Genomic DNA, 17,176 nt, shown 5'->3' with positions numbered 1-17,176 from the left:
TCGCTACTCCTCCGAAACCGTAAACCGCAGAGACATGAAACCTTCACTAATGTCTTAAGGGTCTTAAGGCACAACTTTAATCTATCAGTGTGAAAGTATCCGGTGACCCCTTATATGAGTTATCGCCCTTTAACGTCTTTGCGCTTACTAGTAAACCTTATAACTTTAAAACTTAAAGTCGTAGAAGCATGGGGTTAATTGCAATGTGACCCTTGACCTTTGACCTTGAATATTTGTTCAAGGTCACTGGTCAAGGTCATTTCAATAATTTTAAAATTTTCATTTTTTCCATCTCTCAAGCCATTTCTGGTTTCTTTTGTATAAAAATAAGCAGTAGAGAGTTAAATGTGAAGAATATATGAAATTTAAAGAAGGTGGAAAGACCTCTAATTGTTCGAGAACAATTAGTCTTCTAGTCATATACTAAGTATTCTCTTAGACAGTAAAGTTAAGGAAGCGCCAGTATCAATCAAAACTTTGGTTTTCACTCCATTTACTTCAACATCTATGAAAATGCCTGCCTCTTCACATAAACTGCTTGTCCCTACATTCTCACTTATGCTTTGAGGTATTTTCCGCTTTTGCCTACTGCAGACTTTAAAATTTTTTGTTTGCCCTCTCCCGAAAGACTGGTTAAAACTGGCCCGACTCAAACCTTTTTTAAAATATCCAGGAAAAGATATTTTTTTTTAAATTCATTCCATATTTTTCTCATGCCGGAAACAATTATTTTAATTCTGTTAATACCTTCAATTTCAAGAGATTTTGAAAATTCATCATTATTGTTGAAAATTTCTGAGGAAAAAATGTCCCTCCTACCTACCGAACCAATTATTCTTCATCCTGAGTCGGGAGAGTGTAAACAAACATTTTTTAAAGGTGGCCTCAAATAGTTCATATGAATATTCTGCACACTTTCCACTGTTACAAGAGACATTGAGCAAGCCAATGTTGCCCAATATTTAATCTTAGAAAAATTCACCCATTCCCTTATTGAAGAGATGTTTCATCCATCACATTCTCAGCTAACTTGATCTTTTTATCTGTAACATGCAAGTATGCTTTTGCAAAATAAGAAAGATTACACGTTTGCATTGTATTTATTATGGTTTCAAGTAATGAGTCATACAAGTTTAACCTTTTTCTTAAACACATTCAGCAATGTTTACAAGTCTAACCACATGCCTTTCGTTAACCAAAAACTGAATTGAAAAAAGACCACTCTATATACAGCTCATGAGAGCTAAAAATAACAGGTTTATTTTTACTGAGTAAAATATGCAAATAAAATTAAGAGACATGAATGAGCACTTAATGGACAAATGGATGCTTGCTGATAACTTACAAGGTGCAATCTACCCATTGCTCATTATAGCTAGTAGTGCCAATTACACTATGTGTAAATTAAAAAAAAAATCCATTTTTTTGCACCTTTGTCTTTGAAATAACACTTGTTAAAATCTCTGATAATAAGTTTTCAGAAAATCAAGCAATTGCAATTGATAACCTTACACAGAAATTTCATTTAACTGGTAATAACATCCCCTGAGAAGAAAGTAAAAAGATCTCTTGAAGGCACACACAAATTGCGGGGCCTTATATGCAAAAATAAAAATAAAAGACATAAACTTGTTACATAAAAGCAATTTTTAATGTACATAAATATATACATAAATATAATATATATAATGATGATATGATGTAATTGTCATGGTAAATCCAGTTTAAATAAAGTTTTAATCTTTAAATATTACAACAGAAATTTAATCTTTGTAGCTTGATAGCAATAAGATGCACCAATTTTGTCTCTACTGTTAAAATTTCTCAACTGTAACTTTTAACATATTGGTGATGTGGAACAACTACATTGATCAAATCAAAAGATATAATTTAATTACAAAAGAAATACATGTATAATAAATAAAAATATGAGTAGGCACAGTTTTAATGCTTTAAAAACTTATGACAGTTGAAATGTTCTCACCAATTTGTATCAGTATATCAAGTTTCAACAAAATATAAATCTGAACATTTTTTTTAAATCAAGGTAATAACAAAATAATAATGGATAATTCCAAATATCTTTAAATCAATAAAGCATTAAGATAACAGATATAATTTCAACAAGGGACCCCAAAAACTCACCTATTTAGAACATTGCTTTTCACACATTATTTGTAAAAAAAAATTAAATGATATTGCCATATTATGCCCCAGCCTTAGCTCTGAGGGGTCATGATTTTACCAATCTTTATCAATGTGTCAAAGATGGCCTTGCTGTTCTAGAAGAAAAATATTTTTTTTTTTTTAACAAATGCATTGCTTAATATGTATTTTTCAATTTTAGCCCCTAAATTGAATCCACACAGCTTGCACAATTTGGGAATGTTAGCAAGATAATGAGTGCCTTGGCAACTCTTGAAAAGATTTTTGCATTTTATAATGTTTTTATGAAACACTGAATGATTTTTCTAGCCTCATACTACCCTCTGTGGCCATGATTTAAGTTAAAGTTAGAAAAAATCGTTTTTTTTATTGGAAATATTTTAATAGATTTCCCTATAGATACATTCCCCTAGTAAATCTCTAACTACAGAAATCCCTTTGTAGCTCCTCTCTTATTTAGAAGCCAAGATTTGAAAAAAATATCTATGCATTGTCTAAGAATGCACATACTGATTTGATTAATCCTGGCTTCTTTTGTGAAAGGTTTCACTTACTCTACCAAAGAATCTTTTTCTGAAGTTTTGTTTTCTGCAGTCTAATGGTTTTTGAAAAAAAAAGATCTGTAAAAAATGAAACGAATTTTTCCACTTCTAAATTATCTTCTCTTGAAAGAAAGTGTGGCTCTTATTTGAAAAATAACCCTTCTTGTTGAAATTCATGTTTTGGTTATAGAAATATCGAAACTGGCTTAAGTTTAGAGCTCAATTGGTAGACGTATGAACGAGAGACAACAGATGATCAGAAAAGCTCATAAAACTTAAGCTTATAGTTCTACTGAGTTAAATAACAGCTGATAAAAATTCATTAGTAAACACATATATCCCTCTTCACAATGGATTAAAATTTCATTGTAAATGCTATAAAATGCTCTGAAGCACAGTTCAATAATACTTGTAAAGTGGGTCTAAAGTAGAAGTCCATGGTTAAAATTTAAAGAACTTTGCAATAAGACAACAAATGATGGACTGAAACAAATAATCATGACATTCAAGCGACTCAAAAGGTCTAATAACAAACTATTTGGATTTGAATATTTAAGGATTCATCATTTCAAAGATGTAAACAAAACAAAAGATAAGTTTTCCATCTTTTGTGTTTAAAATGGAGGGGGATCATACTTAATACATTCATTCATGAAAGTTCTCTCTGGCTGTCAGTGATTATATGTATTTGAAATGGTAAAAAGTTATAAGTTTGAACACAAAGAAAAAGAAAATATGAGAAAATAGATGAATGCATGTTTAAAAACAAAAAACAGTCATGCAAGCAAATTATCCTTTCAACATTCAGGCATTTCTAAAGCTGCACAGCCACAACATAATAAAACAGATATAAACAATTCAAGTTTCATAAAGCTGAGAGCAATTTTCTGGAGGACCACCATAAGGTAACAAAACGGATTTAAAAAACCTTTTTAAAGTTAAAAAGGAAAAAAAAATAAAAATATATTTCTTCCAAATTTCTAAGACTAATCTTGGCTTATGTAGATTTTTCAAGATTTTTTCCTGTAAGTTCATCTTCTATTATACAATAACTTTCATCACCCATTCTGGCCCCATCCTACCCTTGGGGTCATGATTTGAACAAACTTGAATCTACACTTCCTGAGGAAGCTTCCATACAAATAAGACCAAGCAAAGTTTTCCCATAAGATTCTTATATAAAAATGTGATGGCCCATTGTGGCCCTTGTATACCCCGGGGGTAATGATTTTAACAAATTTGGATCTACTGTTCCTGAGATTGGTTTCAAATAAGTTCAGCTTTTTTGCTCAGTGGTTGAGAATTTTAAAAGATGCCATTAATTTTTCTTCAACTCATAATTAGCTCCAATTAAAAGAAGGCATGGCTATTCATCTGAACAATCTTGAATCCCCTTTATCCAAAGATACTTTGTAGCAAGTTTGGTTAAAATTGGCCTGCTGATTCTTGAGAAGAAGTCAAAAATGTGAAAAGTTTCAGAGGGATAGCTTGATGGACAGACAATTGATTGATTGTATGTCGTTTTATGTCCCATTTAAGAATTTTTCACTCCTATAGAGACTTCACGATATACCAGTGAAGGGCTTCAAATTAAGACCTTTACTCGGCACTCAGGGCCATTGAGCAGTGTGGGATGATCTTTATAGTGCCAATGCCTGTGGGACACGGGGCCTAGGTTTTTAAGGTCTCATCCAAAGGACCCGCAACTTACACTTTCAAAGCACCTGGCGAAGGAACAGTTGCTTCCTAATTTTTATCGACTTAGGTCAGTCACAGCCGAGATTCGAACTCACGGCCTTTGCCTGTACGGATCGAGTGCTCTACCGACTGAGCTACTGTGATGGTGGACAAACAGACTGACGTTGGACAAAATGTGATCCGAAAACCTCACCTGCGCCGAAGGCTCAGGTCAGCTAAAAATATATAAACATATTTGTTATCTCAAAGTTTTGATACGTAATTTACAGTTTTTCTAAATATTTCCAAACTATCAGTTCCCTTTTTGAAAGAAAATAAAACCATATATATGTGTGCACTTTTACTTGTAAGCATAACATCTATGTATATTTGCATGAAAAATCATTTGATTTTTCACCTTTTTTTCTTAAATAAATTCAGAATACATGTATTTAGGTTTTCTGCAAAATCTCTGGTAATTTAGGGTAAACTGCACCTGAAATTTTATTCTTTTTATTACGCTGTGGCTGTTCTCCAGAAAAACATCATTAGCTGTATGAACCTTTTTTTCATTTCCAGTTTATTACTTAACTGCCATTAATTCTCAACTCTTTCGAGCTGCCTCTCTTCTTACTCCCATTATCTTTATGAGCAAAAGAGCTTTAAACAGATCCTTGCGATCTTGTCTTTTTAAAAAATTGTAGCGTCTGCTGAAGTAAAATTCAGGATACTCTCCATCATTCAGCTTCAATGATCCAGGTCTATTTACAGGTGTATTTTGAATTTTCTGCACACCAGTGGGATGAACTTTGAGAAAGGTTACTCGTATCTGTAAGAAAAAAAATTATTTTTAATTGATTACTAGGATAAAATAGATACATTATATTTACAATAAAAGAAACAGGAGGCCCAAGGGCCTAGAATCGCTCTTCTGATAAACTGACTACAACCTATCACTTTTATTTTAAGCCTCTTAGTATCCTATATATAAGAAAAGAAAAATAAATGCAGGGTAAACTTTTGAAGTGAATTCATGCTATTTTTTTAAAATGTTTTTTCCAGTATTGTTAACTAACATTGAAACTCGTCTCTACTCAACAAGTTCCCAAAATCTCATTTGATTTTGACTGATAATTCATGAGTTATTGAAATTCATATGACACAAACCCCCAAAAGTGAAAATAACAATTGTCATTATCTCCCTTGCGCATCTGTCACAGCCTTAAATCTCCACTGCATGGAGTTCACCAGTGCATTAATCTTTCTCATTGGGATACCATTCAACTCTTCGGACAGGGCAGCCCTTAGTTGGTAAAGAGTTGCTGGGGCATTCTGATGCTGTCAAATCCTATTGTCAAGTTAGTCCCACAGGTTTTTGATTAGAGAAAATGATAAAATTCATGAAAGCTAGACAACAGGTAAATGTGAATGTTTACTTTCTCCTGGGGTTGAACAAACTGAAAAATTGGGCATACAATGCACACATATGCAAGTGAAAGTAACACTGACGAAAAAAATGACAAACTCACAGACCAAAAAGGAGCAATCTGTTTCTTTTAGCTTTAGGGTGAATGTATGATTACGATTGCCTACTGTATTAATATCATTTTCAGTGGTACTGCTGTGGCGATTACACAAGTGGCAAGATGGAAAGTCCCATCTTCATGTAGTGTTGCTAAACCTCTAGTGCATCCAGTAGTACTACAAATTGTGTTACCAAACCTGTCATCATCAAAATACATGTGTTTTTGGCTTTTTTCCACTTTTCAAATGTGAAGTCATACATTTCATGGCTGAGTAATTTTGAACACTGATTTATGTGCACAGTAAACAATATACACCTCTGACAAGTTTTCATATAATTTTTGGCCTCACAGTCAAAAATATTTGGCATATAGTTTTACTCTGCGTTTCTTTTTCCTTTCAGTAAATTTAGATAAAGCCTTGAAATTTCAAAAGTAGGTCCTGATGACCAACATTTTAGTAAACACATTCTTAGAACCCTAGACACAGCAACTGAAAAAGTTTGTGGAATCTAAGCCCTTTTTATCTCACCTGAGCTGAAGGCTCATGTGAGCTTTTCTTATCAAAGAGTGTCTGGGGTATGTTAGCCGTCTGCAAACTTTACACTTTTTTGACTTCTCAAGATGTATGTTAATTGTTTTGCATCCCATTTGAGAATTTTTCACTCATATAGAGACATCACCATATACCTGTGAAGGGCTTCAAATTTAGTCCTTTATTCGGCACTCAGGGCCATTGAGCAGTGAGGGATCTTTATCATGCCAGCACCTGCCATGACACAGGGCCTCCGTTTTTAAAAACCACTGGGTCAATTTTAACCAAACTTGCCATAAAGCATCCTTGGGTGGAGGGGATTTAAGTTTGTTCACAGGAAGTGCAGCACCCCCTTTCAAGGAGAGATAATTAAGAATTTGTGAAAATTTGGTGGCATCTTTAAATAAAGTGGCCCGCCACTGCATGATACACCCGTCAAATATTGTTCAATTGTCATAAAAAAAGTGCAAGAAAATCAAGTCAACCTTGATACAAGGATTTCAATGATTTTTCCATTCCTTATAATATTTGTTTACACATCTCCTGTGGTGTAGGCATTAATTTTAACAAATATTACATTATAAATCCTCAACTGATTTGTGAGACATGATGCTCTAAATTAGTTGATATTTTCAAAAAATTAAATAAAAATATCATATTAAACAATATCAATTTAGTCTTGACAACTTAATCTATATCAAATTAATATTAAAAATAAAAGTCTGGCCATCAAATGACATATGCTATAAACCAACCAGCAGTTCTTCTGTCTAATTCCCAAAGGAAACAGATAAGAACTGCTTGATCTGAGATCCTCTAAAAGAAATGATTGAAACAGCTAGCCTTCCTACACTGAACTCATTAATTAATCTTTAACTGCATGGATGCATGTCCACTCATTACTCCCAATGGATGTATGGATCTATACATACTATCTGCTTTGTAGTGCAATAAAAATGCATATTTATGTCATTCTGAAATTAAATTTGAAAACAATGATTTTTTTTAATTTGTTACAAAAATTTAAAAAAGGAGAAAAAAAAAACTTGTGTAATCTTGATGCAAAATTTTTAATAAGGTTCCTGCATTACTCTTAGATTTGTAGGGACTATCTACCATAATTAAAACATTTTTTTTAAATACTTGATTTCTTTTAGATTTAATGTCAGACTTGTTTAAAGCTGCAATTCATATGGACAACGGGCATGCTGATTCCAATAACACCCCCCCCCCCCCTTTGACTATAATTAGTTTTAATTATATCATACAATATCAAATTAGTTTATTATACAATATCAAATTAATTTATTATACAATATCAAATAAGTTTTAATTACTTTTCACCAAATTCATTTTAAAAGTTAGGCTAGCCAACTATTTAATTCAACACAGCTGATTCTTTTTGCCCAGTTCCCAAGAGAAAATTAGATAACACCTGCTTGATCAGAGATGCTCTACCAGTTAGCTCCTCACACTAAACACATTAATTTCTCTCTAATTTGACATGCAATTTTCTGTTATCAAATTCTCCTTGACCAGTGATTGAAAATCACACCCATGGGAGAGGTGGAATTTCTCTTGTAACATTACATTTGTTATAAATTGCTGTGTAAAGTATATAATAGAAAAACAAAATGTTTGTGAGCCAATGCTCACTAGTAATCCCCCCCCCCCCTTTGATGTGAATATGAATGTACACAAGTTCAGTTACGGACAGACACAGGGATAAACAGGAAGTTGACATCAGATTGTCATCGGATTCAAACAAAAACAAATCCCACCATATAGCATGCCTAAACAAACAGTGTGCTAAAATTTCAAGCCTCTGCAATGAGTAGTTGCTGAGAAAAGTGCGACAAAAATTTGTATGTATGGTACAGACGGACACAACAGATAAACAGGAAGTTGACATCAGATTCGTACAAAAATGAATCCCACCATATGACATGCCTAAACAGTGTGCTAAAATTTCAAGCCTCTGCAATCAGTAGTTGCTGAGAAAAATGTGACAAAAATTAGTTACGTATGGTATGCAGAGACATACAGATAAACAGGAAGTTGACATCGGATTTGTACAAAAATGAATCCCACCATATGGCATGCCTAAACAAAAAGTGTGCTAAATTTCCAAGCCTCTGCAATGAGTAGTTGCTTAGAAAACTGCAACCAAAATTTGTTATGTATGGTACAGACAGATGCACAGATAAACAGGAAGTTGACAGCAAATTCGTACAAAAATGAATCCCACCATATGACATGCCTCAACAAAGTGTGTGCTTAAATTTCAAGCCTCTGCGATGAGTAGTTGCTGAAAAACTGACAAAAAATTTGCTATGGACGGACAGATAGCTAGACACACAGACAGACAGACAGACAGACACACAAGGGTAAAACAGTATACCCCCCTCTCCTTCGGAGCAGGGGTATAATAAGTATTTTCTTGATTTAACATTTTTTTTAAAAAGGATACTGCAACACTCTTGCATTTTTTGGGATTGTGTAATCTAATAGTAAAAAGACAGTAAAAAAGTCTTTTTTTTTTAAATTTCACTTAAACTAAAGGTCACAGTGACCTTGAAATAGGTCGTGACACACCTTCTACCTAAGATGCATAAATTGGCCAAGTTTGATGATTCTAAGTCCAATAGTTTTTTAGTTACAAGCCGGACAGGATTTTTCCATATTTGGCCATAGCATCTTAATTAAAAGTCAGAGCTACCTACTTATAGTGCGCGAAACACTTTATACCCAAGAAGTATCAGCTGACAAAGTTTGATAATCCTAGGCCTAATAGTATTAAAGTTATGAGCAGGACACGAGAAAAGCTAACAGACAGACAGACGGACGGACATGAACGCCATAACATAATACGTCCCGTCTAAAGACGGGCGTATAAAAATCTGCTTATCAAGAACCACTGGGCAGAAAAGATGAAAGTTATGTGAAAGCTTCATTGCATACTCTATATTCAAGTTTTTATAAAATAACCCCAGGGGGTAGGGTGGGGCCACAAGAGGGGTCAAAGTTTTACACAGGAAATATACAGGAAATGTCGCTAAAAATCTTCTCAAGAACAGCAAAGCCATGATTATTCATATAATTATAAAGTACCCTCAGGTAGTGTAGATTCAAGTTTTTTTCCAATCATGACCCTGGGGGTAGGGCACAGCCACAACAGGGAGTCAAAGTTTACTACAGGAATATTTAGGAAACATCTTTAAAAATCTTCTTCACAAGAAAAGCTGAGCCATGATAAGTCATTCTAAATTCAAATCATGACCCCTGGGGGTTGGGCGCAGACACAACAGGGGGCCAAAGTTTAATCTAGGGAATATACAGGTGTAATGTTTGAGGGGCAATTGCATTAAACACATTGAAGACTTCAAATAGTGGAATGACCTGAAAACCTGTGGAATAGACCAACAAAAGTGTATATAAGGCAAAACTTTGGTAAAGTCAGGCCGAATCTACACTACCCCAACATGCTTCCATATAAGTTTCAACTTTTCTGGCCCAGTGGTTCTTGTCAATGAGAAGATTTTTTAATGACCCCACCCTCTTTTTTTGTCTTTTTTTGATTATCTCCCCTTGGAAGGGGGCTTGGCCCTTTCTTTTGACAATTTAAACTCCCCTTCACCAAAGGACGCTTTGTACCAATTTTGGTTTTGGCCCAGTGGTTCTTTGGAAGAAGTTGAAAATGTGAGAAGTTTACAAATGGACAGACAGATGACAGGTGATCAGAAAAGTTCACTTGAGCTTTCAGCTCAGGTGAGCTAAAAAGAAGCCAGATTAATACATTTGTTTTGTGTATTTCATTTAAAAGTAGAGGAATTTCTCTTTTAGAATTTAAAGTCAAGTCCATGGACCTTTTTGAAAATCGAAACTGTTGCCTAGCAACAAATATGGGCATTTTGATAGATAAAAAGAGAAACAATATAAAAAAATATTATGGAAAAATCAAATGAATTTTTATCTATGAAAACAAGAAACAAATTTTTAAATAGTACAATTAAACTTGGACTTCCTAGCAAATTACTGAATATTGTATAATCATTTATTTCCATAGCAACAACAAATTTTCCATAGCAACGAGGCAAAGAAAATAAATTTTGACATGCTTTCATGTAATCTCATTAAGACTTATTCAAGTCAGAAATATGTGATAGGGCAAAATTGACAATGAAATGTTGGTCTAATAAAAGTTTTTTTTTTTTTGGGGGGGGGGGGGTACTTAATTAATCAAACCATGGCAACAATTCCCAGTACATATAAATCAATGTACCCTATGCCTCCTGTAAAATAGATTTGACTTTGGAATCATATTGTTTATCACGGGAATGAATATTCAATTAATGTGTTGATAATTGTGTATTTTGAGAGTGTGGAAAGAATATAAAATGTACTATCAGTTGTTGTCATGGCAGCATTCAATTTCCTATCAGTTGTTGTCATGGCAACATGCGATATCCCAAGTAACAAAGCCATGACAACATGCAATCTCCTTTGCAACTAAGCATAAAAATTCATATTTCACCGAAAAAAAACATTCCAGTTTAAAGTAGTTACGAATGATGCCAAATAAGATGTAAAACAAATTATGCAATACTGACAAATAACGCATGTAGCCAGTCCTTTCAAAATATTTTCATGCTTCACACACCTATAGTAACAACACTTGAAAAAATAAAAAAGTTGATTTTATTAAGAATGCATGTCACAACAAATCTCTTTTTTTTTTACCTCCACTTAGACCAGTGCATGTACCATTTTAGCCCTGTGTGTAAATTTATTTAGAGCTCTCAGAAGTGTAAATTATTTAAACCTCTCAAAAAATGCACTGATCAAGATTCATCAAATTAATCATACAAATTATCTCTGATCTAGCTATTACCAAAATAATAATGTATTCCATATAATTTTTTCTTATGTAACTTGTACATACACATTAGTGTGTATTATGGATTAAATTCATGTCATCGTGCATGGTATTATGGGTATGGTTTCAATGTGAAAGAAAATGTAGAGATTAAGTGAGTGAGCACACAAAATTATACTCTATACACCTAATAAAACCCTTAACCATGGTTATGTTGATCTAGCATATATTGTTTTCATTTGCGATAATTTCTATTTTTCAAAAGATCACTGATATAAATTTGCATCTATTCCTTGCAGTTGAGGAACTGACGTACATTCAGTTCACATGGAATCTGTAGCTCTAGGAGCTTCAAATGTTATTACCCAGGGAACAGGCCCATAGCAACGTGTATCAAAGTAGTGGGGTCAACCTCCTACAAGAGGTCCATGGGCCACAACGCTCACCTCAGCACATTGGCTAGGCAAAAGCACAAGTCAGTTCAGTATTGAAAACGATTACCAATGGGGGGTCGGGGGGCTTGAATTTTAAACTACCTGATGATGCTTCCGTGTCAATATAACAATTGGCTTTGTTGTACTTGAGAAGATTTTAAAAAAAATTTCCCATATATTCCTTCGTATCCCAGGGGTCATCATTTGAACAAACTTGAATCTACACTACCCGAGAAGATTTATATCAGTATGACTAAACATAGCTTTTCTGTTCTTGAGAAGAAATATTTTTTCTACATGTTCTTAAGTAAAACTTTCAAACCCCCATTGGGCCCCACCCTACCCCCGGGGGTCATCTTTTGAAAAAAATTGAATTTACACTACCTGAAGATGCTTTCTTATCAAAATGACTAAATATGATTTTCAGTTCTTGAGAAGAAGATATTTTCCTATATGTTCCTATGTTAAATTTTCGATCCCCCATTGTGGCCCGACTCTATTCCCAGGGGTCATCATTTTAAAAAACTTGAAATCTCCACTAACTGAGGAAGCTTCCATATCAAAATGACTAATCATAGCTTCGCAGTTCTTCAGAAGTAGATATTTTCCTATATATTTCTGTTTAAGACTTTGATCCTCCATAGTGGCCTCATCCTACCCCCGGGGGTCATGATTTGAATAAATTTTAATTTACACTACCTGAGGATGCTTCCATATAAATATGACCAATCAGTGCTTTGCTGTTCATGAGAAGAAGATTTTTAAAGATTTTTCCTATACATTTCTATGTAAAACTTTGATCCTCCATTGTGGCCCTGCCCTACCCCCGGGAGTTATGATTTGAACAAACTTGAATCTACCCTAACTGAGGATGCTTCCATATAAATATGACTCATTATGGCTTTGCTGTTCTTGAGAAGAAGATTTTTAAAGATTTTTCCCATATATTTCTATGTAAAACTTAGATCCTCCATTGTGGCCCTGCCCTACCCCCGGGGGTCATGATTTGAACAAACTTGAATCTACCCTAACTAAGGATGCTTCCATATAAATATGACTCATTATGGCTTTGCTGTTCTTGAGAAGAAGATTTTTAAAGATTTTTCCCATATATTTCTATGTAAAACTTTAATCCTCCATTGTGGCCCCGCCCTACCCCCTGGGGTCATGATTTGAACAAACTTGAATCTACCCTAACTGAGGATGCTTCCATATAAATATGACTCATTATGGCCTTGCTGTTCTTGAGAAGAAGATTTTTAAAGATTTTTCCTATATATTTCTATGTAAAACTTTGATCCTCCATTGTGGCCCCGCCCTACCCCCAGGGGTCATGATTTGAACAAACTTGAATCTACACTACCTGAGGATGCTTCCACATGAGTTTCATCTTTCCTGGCCCTCTGGTTCTTGAGAAGATTTTTAAAAGATGCTATTAATTTTTCACTAATTCTTTATTATCTCCGCCACGCCCTCTTTCAAGCTTGAAAGAGGGCGTGGCCCTTCATTTGAACAAACTTGAATCCCCTTCACCCAAGGATACTTTGTGGCAAGTTTGGTTGAAATTGGCCCAGTGGTTCTTGAGAAGTCGAAAATGTTAAAAGTTTACAGACAGACAGACAGACGGATGCCAGACAAAAAGTGATCAGAGAAGCTCACTTGAGCCTTCTGCTCAGGTGAACTAAAAACAATTTAACAACCTATTACATAGGGGGTGGGTGGGGTTATATCTTTTTTTTTTTTTTTTAACACTTTTCCCTACATTTTTTTCAAATGTTGGAATTTTCTAGTGCTTCCAATGTATCATAATGGTAAAAACTGTATTTTATTTCAAATATTAAAAATTTGTGAGGTTGAAAATTGCTTGCTTTAATTCATCTTTTTCAATACTATAAATTATTCTACATTGCTAATTAATTACTGTTTGCATGGATAACTCCAATGTTTAATTGTTTTGTTTTTGTTACATGATATTTCTATTTTAGGATATGAACTGATTGGGTACATGAAAATGACCATCGGACCAATCATTTGCATGATTTTTTAAAACATTTTTGCACTACACAGACGCAAATCCCAAAATACCAATATAAGTTTCTGCTAAGTCTTGTGTGGCTAGCCATGTTTTAAATTATTTTCAATTTGATCCAGCTTTATTTTATTTTCTAAATACTGGACATCTTGAAATATTTCTTTCAAATGGGTGTAAAGCTCATTTATATGTGAAATACTGTAACTGGCTGCGATGCCACTTTGGCAATCAGAAGTTAAAAGGTTATTCCCTACTATATTCCCTATTTGAATGGCAAACCGCATTTTGTGGCCGGTTTGCTATTCAAATTACTGTGTCCTAATAATTAAAAAAAAAACAAAAACAAGAGGCCCATGGGCCTTGAATCGCTCTTCTGATAAACTGTACAATCTATCACTTCTATTTGAAGCCTCGAAGTATCCTGTATATTTAGATAAACCCTTGAAATTCCAATTCACACTCTGAGAACCCAAGATGATTCTAAGCCAATTAGTACCTGAGAGTTGGTCATGGTGACCTACTTATCACTTGTCATTCTCTGAGGACCCATCAACTAAGTTTGATGATTCTAAGCCAATTAATACCTAAAATATTTTTTAAAATTATAACCATAAAATATTATAAGTAGGTCAAAGTGACCTACTTTTCAATTGTTTTACTCCAAGGACCCAAGATGCATCAACTGACAAAGTTTGATGATTCTAAGCCAATTAGTACCCGTAATATTTAATTAAAGCCATAAATTTTCAAAAGTAGGTCACCGTGACCAATTTTCAGTTGCTGTACTCCGAGGACCAAAGATACATCAATTGACAAAGTTTGATGATTCTAGCCAATAAGTACCCAAAATGTTTAATTACAGCAATAAATTTTCAAAAGTAGGTCACAGTGACCTACTTTTCAGTCAACCTACTCCGAGGACCAAAGATGCATCAACTGACAAATTTTGATGATTCTAAGCCAAATAATTCCTGAAAATATTAAATACAGCCATAAAATTTCAAAAGTAGGTCACCGTGACCTACTTTTCAGCTGTTGTACTCCGAGGACCCAAGATGCATCAACTGACAAAGTTTTATTATTCTAAGCCAATTAGTACCCGAAATATTTTATTAAAGCCATAAATTTTCCGAAAGTAGGTCACGGTGACCTACTTTTTAGTTGACCTACTCCGAAGACCCATGACGCATCAACTGACAAAGTTTGATGATTCTAAGCCAATTAGTACCCGAAATATTTAATTACAGCCATAAATTTTTTAAAGTAGGTCACGGTGACCTACTTTTTAGTCGACCTACTCTGAAGACCCAAGATGCATCAACTGACAAAGTTTGATGATTCTAAGCCAATTAGTACCCGTGATATTTAATTAACGCCATAAATTTTCAAAAGTAGGTCACTGTGACCTACTTTTTAGTCGAACTACTCCGAAGACCCAAGATGCATCAACTGACAAAGTTTGATGATTCTAAGCCAATAAGTACCTGAAATATTTAATTATAGTCATATAAATTGAAAACTAGTTCACGGTGACCTACTTTTCAGTTGACCTTTTTTGAGGACCCAAGATGCATCTACTTACAAAGTTTTATGATCATAGGACTTAAAATGTCCAAATTAAGCCTCTAAAACGCTTTGAAATCGAATGGCTGCAAAGTTCAAAAAGTAAGTCACTGTGACCTATTTTTAAATAAATATGTTTTATGGCCCCAAGATGCAGCATCTTACAAGATTTAATGATTCTAAGCCTCCCCATATTCGAATTAATGACCTTAATTGTTTTAAAAAAGATTAGCCATAAAATTCAAAAAGTAGGTCAAGGTGACCTACTTTTTAGTTGACGTACTTTGAGGACCCAAGATGCATCAACTGACAAAGTATGATGATCATAGGCCTTAAATTGTTCAAAATATGCCTCTAAATCATTTTGAAAAAGAATGGCCGCAAAATTTAAAAAGTAGGTCACCGTGACCTACTTTTGAGTCAGCATGATATGAGGTCCTTAGATGCACCAACTGACAAGATTTGATGATCCTAGTCCTTATAGTAAGCAAAATATCAACATTTTAATAAAATGTAATTTTTGGTCAACTTTGAAGTGACCTTGAGACCATGCCCTTTGCCCCAGAGTAAATCCCCATGCAAATTTTAATCTACAACATATCCTCATCCTTTTGTGTAAGTTTGGTGATAATCTGCCCAGTGGTTCTTGAGAAGATTTTTTAGCAACCAGTACTTTTGTTTCTATTTTCCTAATTATCTCCCCTTGTTAAAGGGTCACAACCCCAGTTTTAGTATAAAGGGAGCCCTTAGGCCAAGGATACCCTGTGACAAATTTGACAATAATTGGCCAAGGGGTTCTTGAGTTATGGCCCATATTCTAAAAAGTTTACGCACACCGCACAAATGGCCATAGCATTAGCTCTTTGAGCCTTTGGCTCAGAAGAGCTAATGAATGACTCACTTTAATACATGTTGAAGAAGTGAATCAAAGACACCACTTAAAAAAAGAAGAGAGAGGACTCCAAACCAATGTAGCTAGCCTGACTAAAATGATGAAAATGGATATAATACCATTAAAAGGTACACCTTGAGCAAGAGCCAAGCTAATACCCTGGATCCCATATTTAAAACTTAATCTTTTTACAGGAGAGGGGTCTTTGATAGACTGTTTAACTTTCAAAATAAATTGAGTTTACAAAACTGGTAACCTATTTAGCTAGCCCATCAAAATTGGAATATTGCGTATAATACTGTTATAAAAGTATATAGTTCGAGGGGCTGGCTAACATCCTGAATCCCATATTTAGACCTCCATCTTTTTACAGAGGAAGGGGCTGAGTGTGACCATTTGACTATCAAAAGAATTGAGTTTACAAGACCGGTAACCTTTTAGCTTAAAAGTTCTGGGTGTAGTAAATCTGAAGAAGATTGAGACACCTGGTTCTTAATAGGAACCCATGGAATAAAATACCGGTAATTATTTATTATTGCAAATAAAGTGTAAACTAGAAATATGTCCATAGGACATGAATACCCCTCCGAGGGTATATTAGTAATGCAACATTTTAACACAAATTGAGAAAAGTGAGGTCAAAGGAAAGGTCAAGGTGAAAAAATATTGATGCAGTTGAATAGCAGTTGAAAGGTTACATGGTATGTATTAGCATATGAAGTTTGATAAAAATATTATAAATGGTTTTAAAACTGAGCTAAACAATAATTAAAGAAAAGTGAGGTCAACGTCAAAGGAAGGGTCAAAGTCAAAAAATATTGATGCAGTTGAATAGCTCTCATCAGTATGTATCAGCATATAAAGTTTGACACTAATTTAAGAAAAGTGAGGTCAAGGTCAAAAGAAAGGTCAAGGTAAAAAAATGTTGATGCAGTT

The 17,176-nt window shown here is 34.2% G+C and overlaps 1 protein-coding gene across 1 annotated transcript in view; it reads right to left on the bottom strand.

Annotated features, from left to right (window-relative positions):
* Nucleotides 1-1,081: 1,081 nt before the first annotated feature.
* The window catches only part of LOC133176044 (uncharacterized), an 86,427-nt gene continuing 70,332 nt past the window's right edge, over nucleotides 1,082-17,176 (bottom strand). The window contains exon 6 of the mRNA XM_061311214.1: nucleotides 1,082-5,214. Within this exon, the coding sequence (XP_061167198.1) occupies nucleotides 4,990-5,214 (225 nt within the window). The 3' untranslated portion in view covers nucleotides 1,082-4,989. The remainder of the gene's footprint in view (nucleotides 5,215-17,176) is intronic.

The sequence above is a fragment of the Saccostrea echinata genome, unplaced genomic scaffold (genome assembly GCF_033153115.1).
Source record: "Saccostrea echinata isolate AGI-Se365-2 ecotype Australia unplaced genomic scaffold, CSIRO_AGI_Sech_v1 ptg000065l, whole genome shotgun sequence".
Classification (NCBI taxonomy): Eukaryota; Metazoa; Mollusca; class Bivalvia; order Ostreida; family Ostreidae; genus Saccostrea; species Saccostrea echinata.
This window is presented reverse-complemented; position numbering and strand designations above follow the sequence as displayed.